The sequence below is a fragment of the Rana temporaria genome, chromosome 9, assembly GCF_905171775.1.
Source record: "Rana temporaria chromosome 9, aRanTem1.1, whole genome shotgun sequence".
Taxonomy (NCBI): domain Eukaryota; kingdom Metazoa; phylum Chordata; class Amphibia; order Anura; family Ranidae; genus Rana; species Rana temporaria.
Window position 1 is genome coordinate 139,447,186 of NC_053497.1, and position 14,379 is coordinate 139,461,564.

General features: G+C 41.9%; 1 protein-coding gene across 2 annotated transcripts in view; it reads right to left on the reverse strand.

Annotated features, from left to right (window-relative positions):
• The window catches only part of FIBCD1 (fibrinogen C domain containing 1), a 387,702-nt gene that overhangs the window by 11,595 nt on the left and 361,728 nt on the right, over positions 1-14,379 (reverse strand). For both annotated transcript variants that reach the window (XM_040324665.1, XM_040324666.1), the window contains exon 7: positions 1,986-2,165. In XM_040324665.1, coding sequence (XP_040180599.1) covers positions 1,986-2,165 — 180 coding nt within the window. The remainder of the gene's footprint in view (positions 1-1,985; positions 2,166-14,379) is intronic.

A 14,379-nucleotide genomic window follows, 5' to 3' on the forward strand; every position in this document is an offset into this window, starting at 1 on the left:
TGTTTTAGTCTCGTAAACACCGAATCTGAAAAACAAGCCCGGTGGGAAAGAGGTTAATGAATTAAAGCAAGCTACACAGTAAAGTTGGCCCAATTTTTTGTATAATGTGAAAGATGTTACGCCGAGAATCGTCATCTTTAGTCTAAGCAAAAAAATGTGATTGTCATTTTGTCCAAAATTGTGCAGCTCTACCCTGTAGGGTCCCCACTAGGAGATTTACCCTTATTGGACTTAGATGTAGATACCAAATGTTTGTGTCCTAATCGGCCCCTCTGAGCTTCTTTATCCATGGAACACATGGTAATTTGTTAAATTTTTTTGTTCAACCCAGCTGCCTGAAAGAAAAAGAAACGGAGGAGCTTCACTATTTGCTATTGCGTTCTGACAGGGTGATGGCTCCCAGCCTGAACACACCAGTCAGCACTTACAGCCAGCCATTGGCTGCAAGTGCAGATTGGATGCTGACCAGCTGCTGGTTTTCCAGCATGCTCGTTTGACAGAAGCCGGTTGTGAGACTGACTTCTGTTGGACAAGGACCTGTACCCAGGGGCCGAATATCATCTGGTTTCTACTGTACTGGCTGATTTTGGCTGCTATTCAGCCCGTGTGTATGGGGCTTTAAAAGCTCACTGTACCAGTTATAATCTGACTATACAATCTTTGAACAATCATCTCCTTTGACCAAAACCTTGTAGTACAAGATCCTATTTAAACTATCCACTCAGTTGATATCCAGTCAGGCAAGCCCTTGCATTACATCATAGTTGGTAGATCTAAGGTTCATTGTACAGTCAGATTGCAACATACTGTATTTATTTGCGTATAACACTCACTTTTTTACCCTGAAAATAGAGGGTAAACTGTGCCTGCGTGTTATACGCAGGGGACTTTGGAAAGTTTTTTTCCTGAAACTTCCCTCTTGAAGTTAGGGTGCGTGTTATACGCCGATAAATATGGTATATGGTGATCTTAAGATGGGAATTCATTGGAGGACAAAATATGTCATGCAATAGCACCAAAGTACTATACTGTCTAATTGGCTAATTGTCTAAACCTCTTTTTTTTCCTGTGTCTTCCAAATGTTATTGTCAACTTACTCTGGTAATTGCCATCATGTCATTTTTACAAAATATTAAGGTTCTCATCACTGTCCATTGTCACTGGTACAGAAAGTGCTGAAAAATCGGAAGTTGTACAATTCTCATGGGAACAGGAGGTGAGGGGAAATCTTCAGATGGGGCCCCTGCTTATGTGACAACTGTCTGAAAGAAATGCAAATGGAAGAGCCGCACCACTGCTAAAAGGTTCAGATATGACTTTATTTCAATAAAAGTCAGGGGGACAATCAAAAGCGTATTCAAATACGTTCTGGGGGTCCAAAAATGCTTCCTTCATCAGAGCTTCACTGGAAAAAATTGTAAATGGGCTAAACCTTTCACAGTATTTTTTTCCAGTGTGATTACAAATACAGGTCTTGTCAGCAGCTAGTCTGGCAGCCCTAGTACACTCACAATGTTTTCAATCAAGCCCTGATGAAGGTGATGTTTTTAGACCCTTAAAACGTGTTGGATTGTCCTTGCCTTTATCTGGACCTTTCAGCAGGGTTCTGGCGCTGTAATTAACAGTTTTGTTGTATAACACTACAAACCAAGAAGATCATGAAGATCCTATGGGGTGTAGAAACAGTCTGCTTCCAGAAAAAAAACAGATTACTTAAATCCAAAAATACCGATAAGATAACCTTATGGGTCCAGTGCTATTTTTCTACTTTCCTCAACTGTCTAAGAGAGGGTATGTTCTTTTGCATCTCTGGGACGGGAAATGAAGGGAAATCTTCCCAGTAGGACACAGTTGGCAAAAAAAAACAAAAAAAAAACTGACTAGGTTTCTTAACCTTCCCTATGCTATCAACAATAATAGAAAAAATATTGTTTTTTATATATATTTATAGGTAACCCCCTCATAATTTTGTGGAATGCACCTACCTGCATTTCCAGAGTAGTCCGACACTGTGAGAGCGTACCCATCTTCATCAGGGTTAACAGAGTGAAGGCCAACGCCAAACGTGTTGTACTGAGCATAAGCTGTAGAGTTTTCAAAGTCAGTCAGGTCAATGCGGAGCTGGTAATGTGTTTGCATAGTCAAAAAGTAAAGCCGCTGTAAGCCTAGAAGGGAAGGAGAAGAGGAGAATGATAACCGTACTTTGTCATACAGACAATTTTATGTAGAGTTACCCTTTAAAGATCAATGACAGTGTAAAATAAAACAGGACATTGTTTTAACACGAGCAGATGTTAACCGTCATCTAACACTTTTTCATGGAGAGTCTAAGCCTTCCTCACAAGGTGATTTTATTGCTGTTTGTGTATCTGCTAGATTTACCCTCACTTCCTAATCCCCTGTCCCTTAGACAGAAAGGGAGGGGAAGTCTAACCATGCCACAAATAAAAAAGAACAGAGAAATCTGCCTAGTAAGGTTACAGACATTAATAAAACCTGTCAGAGGCTCTTATACTTCTCCATTATGCTAAAAACAAATTGGGTCACCAGGCTTCACTACAAAGCCACATTTTTATACCCCTTCTTCAGACATCAGCTTCACTTGATCTATCCAACCTATCTACATGATTCTGTGAAACTGCTAGGCCCTGCTATCAAGGCCGCATTAAGAACATCATGGGCTTGGTGCCAGGGGGGCCAACGGGGCAATTGCCACCCCCGAGAACTTGTGGGCGTCTAAGAGGGCGGCTCCGCGAGTCCGTGTGTGAGTGACAGCATGGGCTGCCGGGTGCCTCAGTGTGTGGGTGGGCGGCTCGGCGCCAAGTAAGAGTCAGAGAGGCTGGTCAGCTGGTTGGCTCTGTGGGTGAGCGGGCGTCTGGCAAATCAACAAGCCAGTGGCTGGGGGAGCAGAGAGATGACATCATCTCTCACTGGCCCAAGCCCTCACTGTGCAGGCAGCAGAGAGATTACATCATCTCTCTGCTGCCTGTCTCTGACAAGCAAAACACCACCTTGGCAAGTGACAATCCGCAAGTTGTGGCAGGTGAGGTGGCCAGTGACAATCTGCATCTGGTGGCATGCAAGTGACATTCCGCAACTTGTGGCAGATGATGTGGCAAGTGACAATCCGCAGCTTGTGGCAGGTGACGTGGCAAGTGACAATCCGCAACATGTGGCAAGTGACAATCCGCAACATGTGGCAGGTGATGTGGCAAGTGATCTTCCGCAACTTGTGGCAAGTGACAATCTGCAACATGTGGCAGGTGACGTGGCAAGTGACAATCCGCAAGGTGTGGCAGGTGAGGTGGCAAGTGACAATCCGCAAGGTGTGGCAGGTGACGTGGCAAGTGAATATCCGCAAGGTGTGGCAGGTAAGGTGGCCAGTGACAATCTGCATCTGGTGGCATGCAAGTGACATTCCGCAACTTGTGGCAGGTGACGTGGCAAGTGACAATCCGCAACATGTGGCAGGTGATGTGGCAAGTGACAATCCGCAACATGTGGCAGGTGACGTGGCAAGTGAAAATCTGCAACATGTGGCAGGTGATGTGGCAAGTGACAATCCGCAACATGTGGCAGGTGATGTGGAAAGTGATCTTCCGCAACTTGTGGCAAGTGACAATCTGCAACATGTGGCAGGTGACGTGGCAAGTGACAATCCGCAAGGTGTGGCAGGTGAGGTGGCAAGTGAAAATCCACAAGGTGTGGCAGGTGACGTGGCAAGTGAATATCCACAAGGTGTGACAGGTGAGGGGGCAAGTGACAATCTGCATATTGTGGCAGGCAAGTGACATTCCGCAACTTGTGGCAAGTGACAATCCGCAAGGTGTGGCAGGTGAGGTGGCAAGTGACAATCTGCAACGTGTGGCAGGCGACGTGGCAAGTGACAATCTGCAACGTGTGGCAGGCGACGTGGCAAGTGACAATCCGCAAGGTGTGGCAGGTGAGGTGGCAATTGACAATCTGCAACACGTGGCAAGTTACAATCCGCAACGTGTGGCAGGTGATGTGGCAAGTGACAAGCTGCATCTGGTGGCAGGTGACATGGCAAGTGACACACTCGAGGCTCCCACTGATTCTGCATTATGGTGAGTTGAACCATTTCATTTTATATTACAATGTAATTATAGAAATAATGCGCTTCAATCATCCTGACACCACAACAACCATGGTGCCGTGATCATTAAAGTGCTAACACCAGTAATTTCCCCGAAAAATTGCCCCCCCCCAAAAATATATATTCTGATAGAGCCCCTCCCGAGACTAGACTCTGGATCCGCCCCTGGCTTCATCCCCATTGATGTTACAGGCTTTTGATACGCCATGTAACTTCATGCACCCCTTTAGATAAGCTTCAGACCAGGCATTTAACCATTAATGAAACTTTACTGAGCATTTAGTAACACAGTTCAAAAAGCACAGTACACATGAAACAGAGTCCTAGTTGTCTAATGCAGGCTGCTCTGGTTCATACTTTGACCAATGGAAAGTCCATTTTCTCAGGTCCAGTAATGGCAGGTTCCTAGTTCCAGGCGAAATCCCAGCAGGGTGACCCAGGAGCGGGCCACGTTTTTCAGTAGGACTACATGGCATAGCAGTCCTTCCTCTATAATGAGAGAGCCCAGACCCTGAACCCTCCTCTTGTATTTATTAGGCTTACAAATAAAATCTGGGAAAGATCTGAGACAATTAACCCTTCCCATCCCAGGCAGCCTGAACTAACTACATAGCTACACAGTGCAATTAATACAACAGCAGAATACATTCAATGGTACCAGGTAAGCACATGCGTATAAGCAGCAAACTGAGAGTGCAGCAAGAGCAGACTGTAATGTATAGCTGTTGTACAAGAGTACATCGGTGCTAGCACTTAGTTTTTGGGAACAGACCAGAGGCCTTAGCTTGAGGCCTTAGCAGCAGCGCTGCAAGAGATAGGCTGGGTATTGTTTTTTTTTGTGTTTATGGTGGAAACCCCTGGGAGGGAAACTGTGTTGAACTGAACTTTGTCTTAGTAAATAAGTATTTCCTGGCTGGACTGAACTCCCAAACATCACAACGCTGATATCAAAATGTAGGATTAGCCTGGGATATTTCCTTTTTTAACTTGATATAAATAACTTTGCTACCCATTCCTAAACACTTTTCTGTTTATAAAAATGTTGCTGTGCGAATGCCTCAAACATTCATGTAGTTGGCACAAACCATGTCCTTATTGGGCACAATATGTTAATTTCCTATGATTGAGGTATTTTCCGATAATTATCGCAGTATGGGCACTAGATGGAGCTGATGATCACTGGAAATAAACACACTGGACACCAGGGATTATTCATGACATGCTGGAGGCATTCGCAGAACCAATTTTTTTCATATGTAGACTTGTTAGGTGGGAAAGGGGTGAGAAGAAAGCCAAATAGGCAAGATCTGGAGAGAAAAAAAGTGTGACTTTGGTACTTAGTGGTAAAGTTTGGCTAATCTTACATTTCTCTATTCGTGTCATGTAAATAGGTTGGATAGATCAATTGAAATCTATAGAGATTATATCTGGAGAAGGGGTATAAAAATCTGACGGGGCTTTGTAGCGAAGCCAAGTAGCCCAATTTGTTTTTAGCAGAGTGGAGAAGAAATGGAGCCCCTGTCATGTTTTCTTAACCACTTGCGGAACGCCCACTGCACATTTACTGTGGCAGGGATGCCGATCTGTGCCTGATGATCTGACACTTCCAGGTTTTGGGCGTATGCCGGCGACCTGCTCCTGCTGTGATCACACACAGCGGCAGCCACCATGGATTCGATGTTGGCCAGCACTGGCCAATTACACAGAATGCGGCCAGAACGACAATCTACCTATGTAAACAAGGCAGAATGTTGTTCTGTCAGAAGGTTCTGTATTGATCCTGTTTTTTTTTTTTTTGCAAAGCGGGAACACAGATCTTTGCCTTCCCCTAGTCAAAGTACCTCCCCCACAGTGAGTAAGCACAGGCCAGGCACACAGTTAACCCTAATATCACCCCTGATGTTAACCCCTTCCCAGCCCTAATATTCCCCCTGATCACTGTATTAATGTCGCTGGTCCCCAAAAAGTGTCAGGTGTCCAATACGTCCACCGTAATATCGCAGTCCCGGTATAAGTCACTGATCGACACCATTACTAGTAAAAAATAAATAAATAATATCCTATATATTGTAGACGCTAAAAGTTTTGCGCAAACCAATCAATATACTTTTATTGGGATTTGTTTTACAAAAAATATGTAGCAGAATACATATTGGCCTAAATTACTGAAGAAATTCGATTTATATATATATTATTTTTAATTTTTTCTAGCAGAAAGTAAAACAAAATGGTTTTTTTTTTTTTCAAAATTGTCTTTTTTTTTGTTTATAGCACACAAAAAAAAACGCAGAGGTGATCAAATACCATCAAAAGAAAGCTCTATTTGTGGGGGAAAAAAGTAAAATTTTTATTTGGGTACAGTGCCACATGGCCGAGCAATTGTCAGGTAAAGTAACGCAGTGCCGTATTAAAAAAAATGGCCTGGTTATGAAGGGGGTAAATCTTCTGGAGGTCAAGTGTCCAACTTTACTGGGCACATTTCTCTATTTAAGAAAAGGGTGCTTTTATTCCTGGCATTGTACCACTTGGACCTCATGCACACTGCAGCTCAAAAACACCTGTTTTAGAGATGTTTGACTTTTTTTCTGCCTGTTAACGCCCCTCTATGATAGCCTACGTGTCCATGGACACATAGGTGTGTACAGGAGTTTAGAGGCAGAAAAAAAAAACATCACTTGTGCATTCAAGAGAGTCCTGTTTAAGCTGAAAAAAATGCCTAAACACGTTATATTCTGGCCAATGAAATTAATAAATGCCCATGTGCCTGACATGCCCAAGCGAATTAGGGATGTTTTTTAATCTGCTCTTTTCCTGTAAGGAAAACGTGTTTACAAGAGCCCCATTGTGCATGTACCCTTAAAGTGTATCCAAACACACTTCCTGTCCTAGGGTGACAACATTCACTCACTCAATGCATATCTCCCAACTGTCCCTCATTTCGAGGGGCTGTCCCTGATTTCAAACAAAGTCCCTCTGTTCCTCATTCCTCCTGATTTTCCCTCTAATTTTGGTCTTATCTATAAATTTGTATATAAAATGCACTTTTTATCTTTAAAAAAGTGTTTCCCAGTGCTAAATCTTGCTGCATTTGTAAACTTCAAAAGCCAATCTAAAGGAATAGTAGTGGTAAAAATAAAGCACTTGTGGGTTTAAATAATATTTTTCTTTGTTTAATTCTCCTTTAAGGGGGCGTCACAGGGGGTGTGTCCTGCCTACATACATTTACTAATGGGTGTCCCTCGCTCCCATCTCAAAAAGTTGGGAGGTATGCTCAATGTACTGTGTTTATCCAAAATGCACATACTCTAGGACAAAAAGTATGTTTCTGGCAGGATCACCAGGAAATAAAGAAGAAAGACTGAAGAAAGAAAAGAACAAGAGGGAGAGTAAGAGTATCGAACCAAGGAAAAAGGAATCATGAACAAAAAAAGTACGCCCCACCCCAGAAAATACAAGGCCAGCATCCGTGGGCTCGTCAGAATTTCCTGTAGGTCCAAAAAACAGAAAGACGGTCTCTTCACTGGGAACTGGTCCAACCAGGATTGACAAATTTGCGCAAGTATCGCCCATAAGTTTCTCATTCGTCAATGTACCCATTGCTTCACCACCTCAAAAGAGAGGAGAGGTGTTTTCCATGCTTTCGCAATGGTTAGTTTGGTATCCATAAAAATGTGTGTTGCCAAGACTCATTCTCATTTCGTTAACTCCAAGATAGGCTTATGAAGTAGAGCTTCCCACGGGTCCTTACATATATTAGAATGATAGAGCCTATTGATCAAAGCATACACTCAAATCCACAACCTTTCAACATCGGGGCATGTCCACCATATGTACTTCATATCGCCCTGATCAGAACAGCCCCTAAAACACAACGCTGGATAAGTAGGAAGATATTTTGCAATTGTCGCTGGGGTGTAATACCATCTAGACATAACTTTGCACTTACCAAACATTCACTGAGGGTGAATCTTTTGTAACTGGCAAAAATCCATCAGTAAATTATTGGTGAAAGTCACATTCAATGCTTTATAATCTACTCTTTGGTGTTATAATATAACTGATTTTCCTCCTTGCATGCCCATACACTGTAAACTGTGAACCTGGAAAGGCTTAATATTTAACCAAAGATTAAAGTAATTGAGCTTTAAAACAAGCAATCTCCAGAACTTGCGAACCTTAAACAATTAATACTGGGAATCCCAAAATACTCCCAAAAGTGGCTGAACTGTATAACAATGTTTTCCTTCCAGTTTCTCTGTCCGGGTAATGTCCATAATAACCAGAATTCTCTTCTCTTCAGCAATTTGATTTTCTCAGCGTGTGCCATGCTTATTCATTCTATTACTATGTCTTCTGTCGGTGCTGGAGTCCCTGCGAGAGGGTCAAACTCGATCTTCACCATTTTAATGAGGACACCAGGTGAATGTAGAATGCAAATCAAGGTATTTCTGTGATCTGTGGCCTCTATGTTCTTGTTTGCTGATTTCAATTAAGATTCTGTTGCAGAGTCGAGCAAGATTGGCGCACCAAGCCCTGAACGTGCATATCAACGGAGGTGCTTCTTTTCTTTTATTCCCAAGCCCCGCCGTTGTCACTGATGGGGATGGCAGGTGAGTAGAGAGTGCTCTCTGTGTACCAGTACGCCAAAATGTCTACACTTGAGGGTTTTGAAAGACTGTGGCACATAGTCAAAACAATTCTAGGCTAATAAAACACAGAATATTACACAGAAACCAAACAGTGAAGAAATTATGCCACCAGCTCTTAAAAATACTGAAAAGATTTGGCAAGGAGCCAGTTCCCCAAGCACTCTACAAAAATCTGGGGGGGGGGGTGAAGTATCTCAGGACACAATACACATATACATATAGAGTAAGATAAAAAATGTTTTGTTTATAAACCACTTCCAGACCCGCTCATGTACATTTACGTTGGCACTTTAAAGATGGATATCTCGGTAACGGCAGCAGCTGCTGCCACAACCGAGGTATCCATCTTTAGTGCAAACGGTCCTGTACACGATAACGGCGGTCTTCACGGCGGATTCGCCGCGAGATCGGCGGAGCCCCACCCTCCCGCCGCTCTTCTGTGCCCTCCGCCGCTTACCGGAGCCGTCGGTAGCGGCGGATGAGATCGGGAACGTTCGGCTGTTCACTGGGGTTGCGAGTGAAGGAAAAATCTCCTTCACCTGTCCCCATAGCTCTGCTGGGCGGAAGTGACGTCAAAACGTCAGTCCAGCCCAGCCTCTTAAAGAAACATTTATTTTTTTTGTCATTTGAAAAAAATGACAGTTTCAAATATTTTTTTTTCTTGCATTTTAGTCTAATTATGAGATCTGAAGTCTTTTTGACCCCAGATCTCATATTTAAGAGGACCTGTCATGCTTTTTTCTATTACAAGGGATGTTTACATTCCTTATAATAGGAATAAAAGTGATACATTTTTTTTTTTCAGTGTAAAAAGTAATAAAATTAATAAAAATAAGAAAACAAAAAAAAACATTTTTTAAAGCGCCCCGTCCCGACGAGCTTGCGCGCAGAACCGAACGCATACGCGAGTAGCGCCCGCATATGAAAACGGTGTTCAAATCACACAAGTGAGGTATCGCCGCGATCGTTAGAGAGCAATAATTCTAGCTCTAGACCTACTCTGTAGCTCAAAAAATGCAACCTATAGAATTTTTTAAACGTCGCCTATCGAGATTTTTAAGGGTAAAAGTTTGACGCCATGCCACGAGCGGGCGCAATTTTTAAGCGTGACATGTTGGGTATCATTTTACTCGGCGTAACATTATCTTTCACAATATATATAAAAATTGGGCCAAATTTATTGTTCTTATTTTTTAATTCAAAAAAGTGTTTTTTTCCAAAAAAGTGCGCTTGTAAGACCGCTGCGCAAATACGGTGTGACAAAAAGTATTGCAATGACCACTATTTTATTCTCTAGGGTGTTAGAAAAAGTAAGTCATTTTCTAGCAGAAAAAAACTGTTTTTGTCTTGCAAACACCAAATCTGAAAAACACCTAAGGTCTGGAAGTGGTTATACAAAAAAAATATACCCTCATTTGGCAATTGACTGTAAATCCGGCAGAGGCTTGCCCTTGATATACCCTTAAAAGTACTGATATTCATATATAGCATTTATCAAAAATGGACAAATTTCCTAACATGGTAAATAACAGATACACTGTTATGTAGCTAAATCCGTGTCCTTGTCCTGTTTTCTCCTGCCATTTGCTCTTTCAACACCCTATTTACTGATCCCCTGGGTATTGGACTTGTGTTACTTTCTTCACTGACATATGCCGTCATTTTAGAGATTCATTACAACTTTTTGGAGCTAGACAAAAAATGTTATTTCTTGCTGAAAACACAATGTATAAAAACAATTGCTACAAAAAATGTCAAATTTGTCAAACCGCCACATTCACACCCTGACCCACCATATCTATAAACCTAAAAATTTTGTCAAGATCTCCCACAAGCACTAAACCCCCCTAAACTAAACAAGCTATGTAAATACAATGGCAAAATTTGAAATATCACAAAGCAAAAAAAAAAACAAAAAACAATGGCTATCTACGGAAACTATCCCAAGGTAAATGCATAAAAAATTCACATAAAAAAGGTGTGGAAAGATATATTGTACTGAGTAGTATTATACTAAAGCTGCAGTATCTATCAGTAGAGTATATAGTATGCCAACTACAACATGATCTCTACTTGGGAAAAAAAAGAGTAGAAAGGTTATTCTTAACAGCTTGCCGCCGGCTGCGCGAAATCACGTAATATTACGTCATCTCGCGAATCAGCCAATAGGGGCGCGTGCGTGCCGCTCGCCCCTAGTCCCAACGCGTGTGCCCGGCGGGCGCGATCACCGCCGGGCACCCGCAATCGCTCGTTACAGAGCGAGAACCGGGAGCTATGTGTGGAAACACACAGCTCCCGGTCCTGTCAGGGGGGAGAAATGCCTGATCGTCTGTTCATACAATGTATGAACAGCGATCAGTATATTCCCCAAGTCAGTCCCAGCCCCCCCTTCAGTTAGAACACACAGGGAACATAATTAACCCCTTCCTCGCCCCTAGTGTTAACCCCTTCCCTGCCAGTGGCATTTTTATAGTAATCAATGCATTTTTATAGCACTGATCGCTATAAAAATGCCAAAAAGTCCCAAAAATTTGTCAAGTGTCCGATGTGTCCCCCATAAAGTCGCAGTACCGATTAAAATCGCTGATCGCCGCCATTACTAGTAAAAAAAAATTCTGATAAAAATGCCAGAAAACTATGCCCTATTTTGTTGACGCTATAACTTTTGCGCAAACCAATCAATAAACGCTTATTGCGATTTTTTTTTTTACAAAAAATATGTAGAATAATACGTATTGACCTAAACTGAGGAAAAAAAAACGTTTTTTTTATATATTTTTGGGGATATTTATTAAAGTAAAAAATATTCATTTTTTTTCAAAATTGTCGCTCTATTTTTTTTTATAGCGCAAAAAATAAAAACCGCAGAGGTGATCAAATACCACCAAAAGAAAGCTCTATTTGTGGGGAAAAAAGGACGCCAATTTTGTTTGGGAGCCACGTCGCACGACCGTGCAAATTATCAGTTAAAGCAACGCAGTGCCGAATCGCAAAAGTGGCCCGGTCATTGACCAGCAATATGGTCCGGGGCTGAAGTGGTTAAAGGGTACAAAAAAAGCTGTGAAGTGAACTTATACAGGACCACCTCACATTTGGAACTTCCCAAACTGGAGAAGACAGACATTTGAGTAGCAGTGCATGACAACCAACCGGCTTCTAGCTTTCATTTTCACAGTTAAAATGAACAAACTGAAGATAGAATAGTAGTAGTAGTACACTATATACTCCTATACTCCTATACTCCTTTGTAAGGTGGGCTGTATGTAGAAAAGCATATGTGACTGAAGAGTTTAATGTTAAAATGAGTGTGCGTAAGTTTGCGTGTTTGCGTGTGTGTGTTACTCTTGAATGCGGTCCTGTCATTGAAGTAGATATTGTGGGTAAAAGAAATGTGGCATGTTAGTGCTGAGTTTAGGGGGTTATTTACCACTTGCTGGCTGCCCTATAGATGTTTTACTGCTACAGGGTGGCCGTTGTCCACCTGATCACATATATATATATATATATATATATATATATATATATATATATATATATTATATCTCTATATATGTGTGTGATTTGGCATTTCCGCCTGCAGGGGGGCAGCGCCGCTTCTCTTGTGAATAATCAAAGCAGAAGCCGATCTGTGGGTGTCGGGCACTTGATGTCCGCCGGCACCCGCCGATCATCGGTCAGAGACTCAGGACGGAGCTCTGCCTATGTAAACAGGGACTAGAAAGCATCTCTTCCCCTAGTAAAAGCAGCACACATAGTAAACACATTAAACCCTTTTGATCACCCTCGATGTTTAACCCCTTCTTAACCAGCGTCATTACTACAGTGACAGTGTTTTAGGTAGAGTTAGGCCGACTTATCAGTAGATAAGTCGACCTAACTCAGAATCTACGCCGACTTATGTTTAAGCGTATGCTCAAACAGAGATACGCTTAAACATATCTAAGATACGACGGCTTGTGCCGTCCTATCTTAGATTGCAATATTTTGGATGGCCGCTAGGTGGCGCTTCCATTGCGGTCGGCGTAGAATATGTATATGAGTTGATACGCAGATTCACGAAGGTACGCCTGGCCGCTGCAGTCGATTTACGCTGTTTCTGTAAGGCATTAGCAGGCCTAAAGTTATTCCATCTATTAGGTGGAATAACAATGTTAAAGTATGGCCGCCGTTCCCGCCGTGAGATTCAAATTTTTTCGTTTGCGTAAGTCGTCCGCGAATCGGGATTTACGTTGTTTACGTTGTTTACGTCCACGTCTAAATCAATAGGCCCGTGCGGCGTACGTAGCCGCAATGCACACTGGGATATGTAGGCGCCCGGCGCATGCGCAGTTAAAAAAAAATGTAAAAAACGTGAGGTCAAGCCTCATTACCATCAAACACGCCCCCCTCCAAGACATTTGAATTTGGAGCCCTTACGCCCGCTACGCCGCCGTATATTAGCAGGCAAGTACATTGAGAATCATGTACTTGCCTAGCTAACTTAAGGCGGCGTAGCCTAAACAGGCTAAGCTACGCCGCCGCAAGTTTAGGCACTTCTCTCTGAAGCTACCTATTTGTTTTTAGCACTGATCACTGTATTCGTGTCACTGGTTCCCACAAAGTGTCATAAGTGTCAGTTAGTGTCCAATTGTCCTCTGCTGATCACTGCCACTACTAGTATGAAAAAAAATATTCAAGTATATATCCCATAGTTTGTATACGTTATAACGTTCGCATAAACCAATCAATATACGCTTATTGGGATTTTTTTCCAAAAATATGTAGTGGAATACATATTGGCCTACATTTATGTAGAAATTTGAGTTTGTTTCCATTTTTATTGGTTATGTCTCATAGCAGAAAGTAAAAAAACATTGCTGATCAAATACCACCAAAAGAAAGCTCTATTTGTAGGGAAAAAAATTACAACATTTTTATTTGTGTATAGCGTCGCACAAACCACACAATTGTTAAAATAGCGCAGTGTTGTATGGCAAAAAGTGCCCTGGTCATGAAGGGGGGTAAATCTTCCAGAGGATAAGTGGTTAAACTATGTCCTTTTAGTGGGTGTATATATGGATTGTGTTTGGAGAATAAGGAGTTGAATGTGATTTCATGTAGCACATGTTTATTTGCTGCTTTATAAAGATGTCCCTGAGTGTGCATCCTCACTACCGGTACAAGCAGGGCCACGCTGTTGTGCAGCCATTTCTGTTCAAGTTACCATTTAGTAAAGAAAAGACTCTAACACAAACATTTATTTACTGAATATCAAAAATGCCTTCTGTCTTTAGCAAAGCAGATAAAATGGGTTTGCACTGTCTTGTAAATAATACATGTGCAGTATTATCTGATTCTTACAATTCCTAAGAATCAGCAGTAGAATAAAGTGTTTTTTTTTTTGGTGCAGCAAAAAATAAGCCTAATGTATTTGTAATAAGCAGTTAGCACAGATATAAACTAAAACTTGAACAACAAGCAAACATATTGTGTGCTGCTTCCCAATATAACTTCTGGAAGTTATGAGATGTTGCAATGATTAGTTCTGGAAGAATAGATCCCTTATCAGTGTTATAAATTATATGAAAATCTCTATTATTTAGAAGCGTATACAATTTCCGTCTCCTACTAACA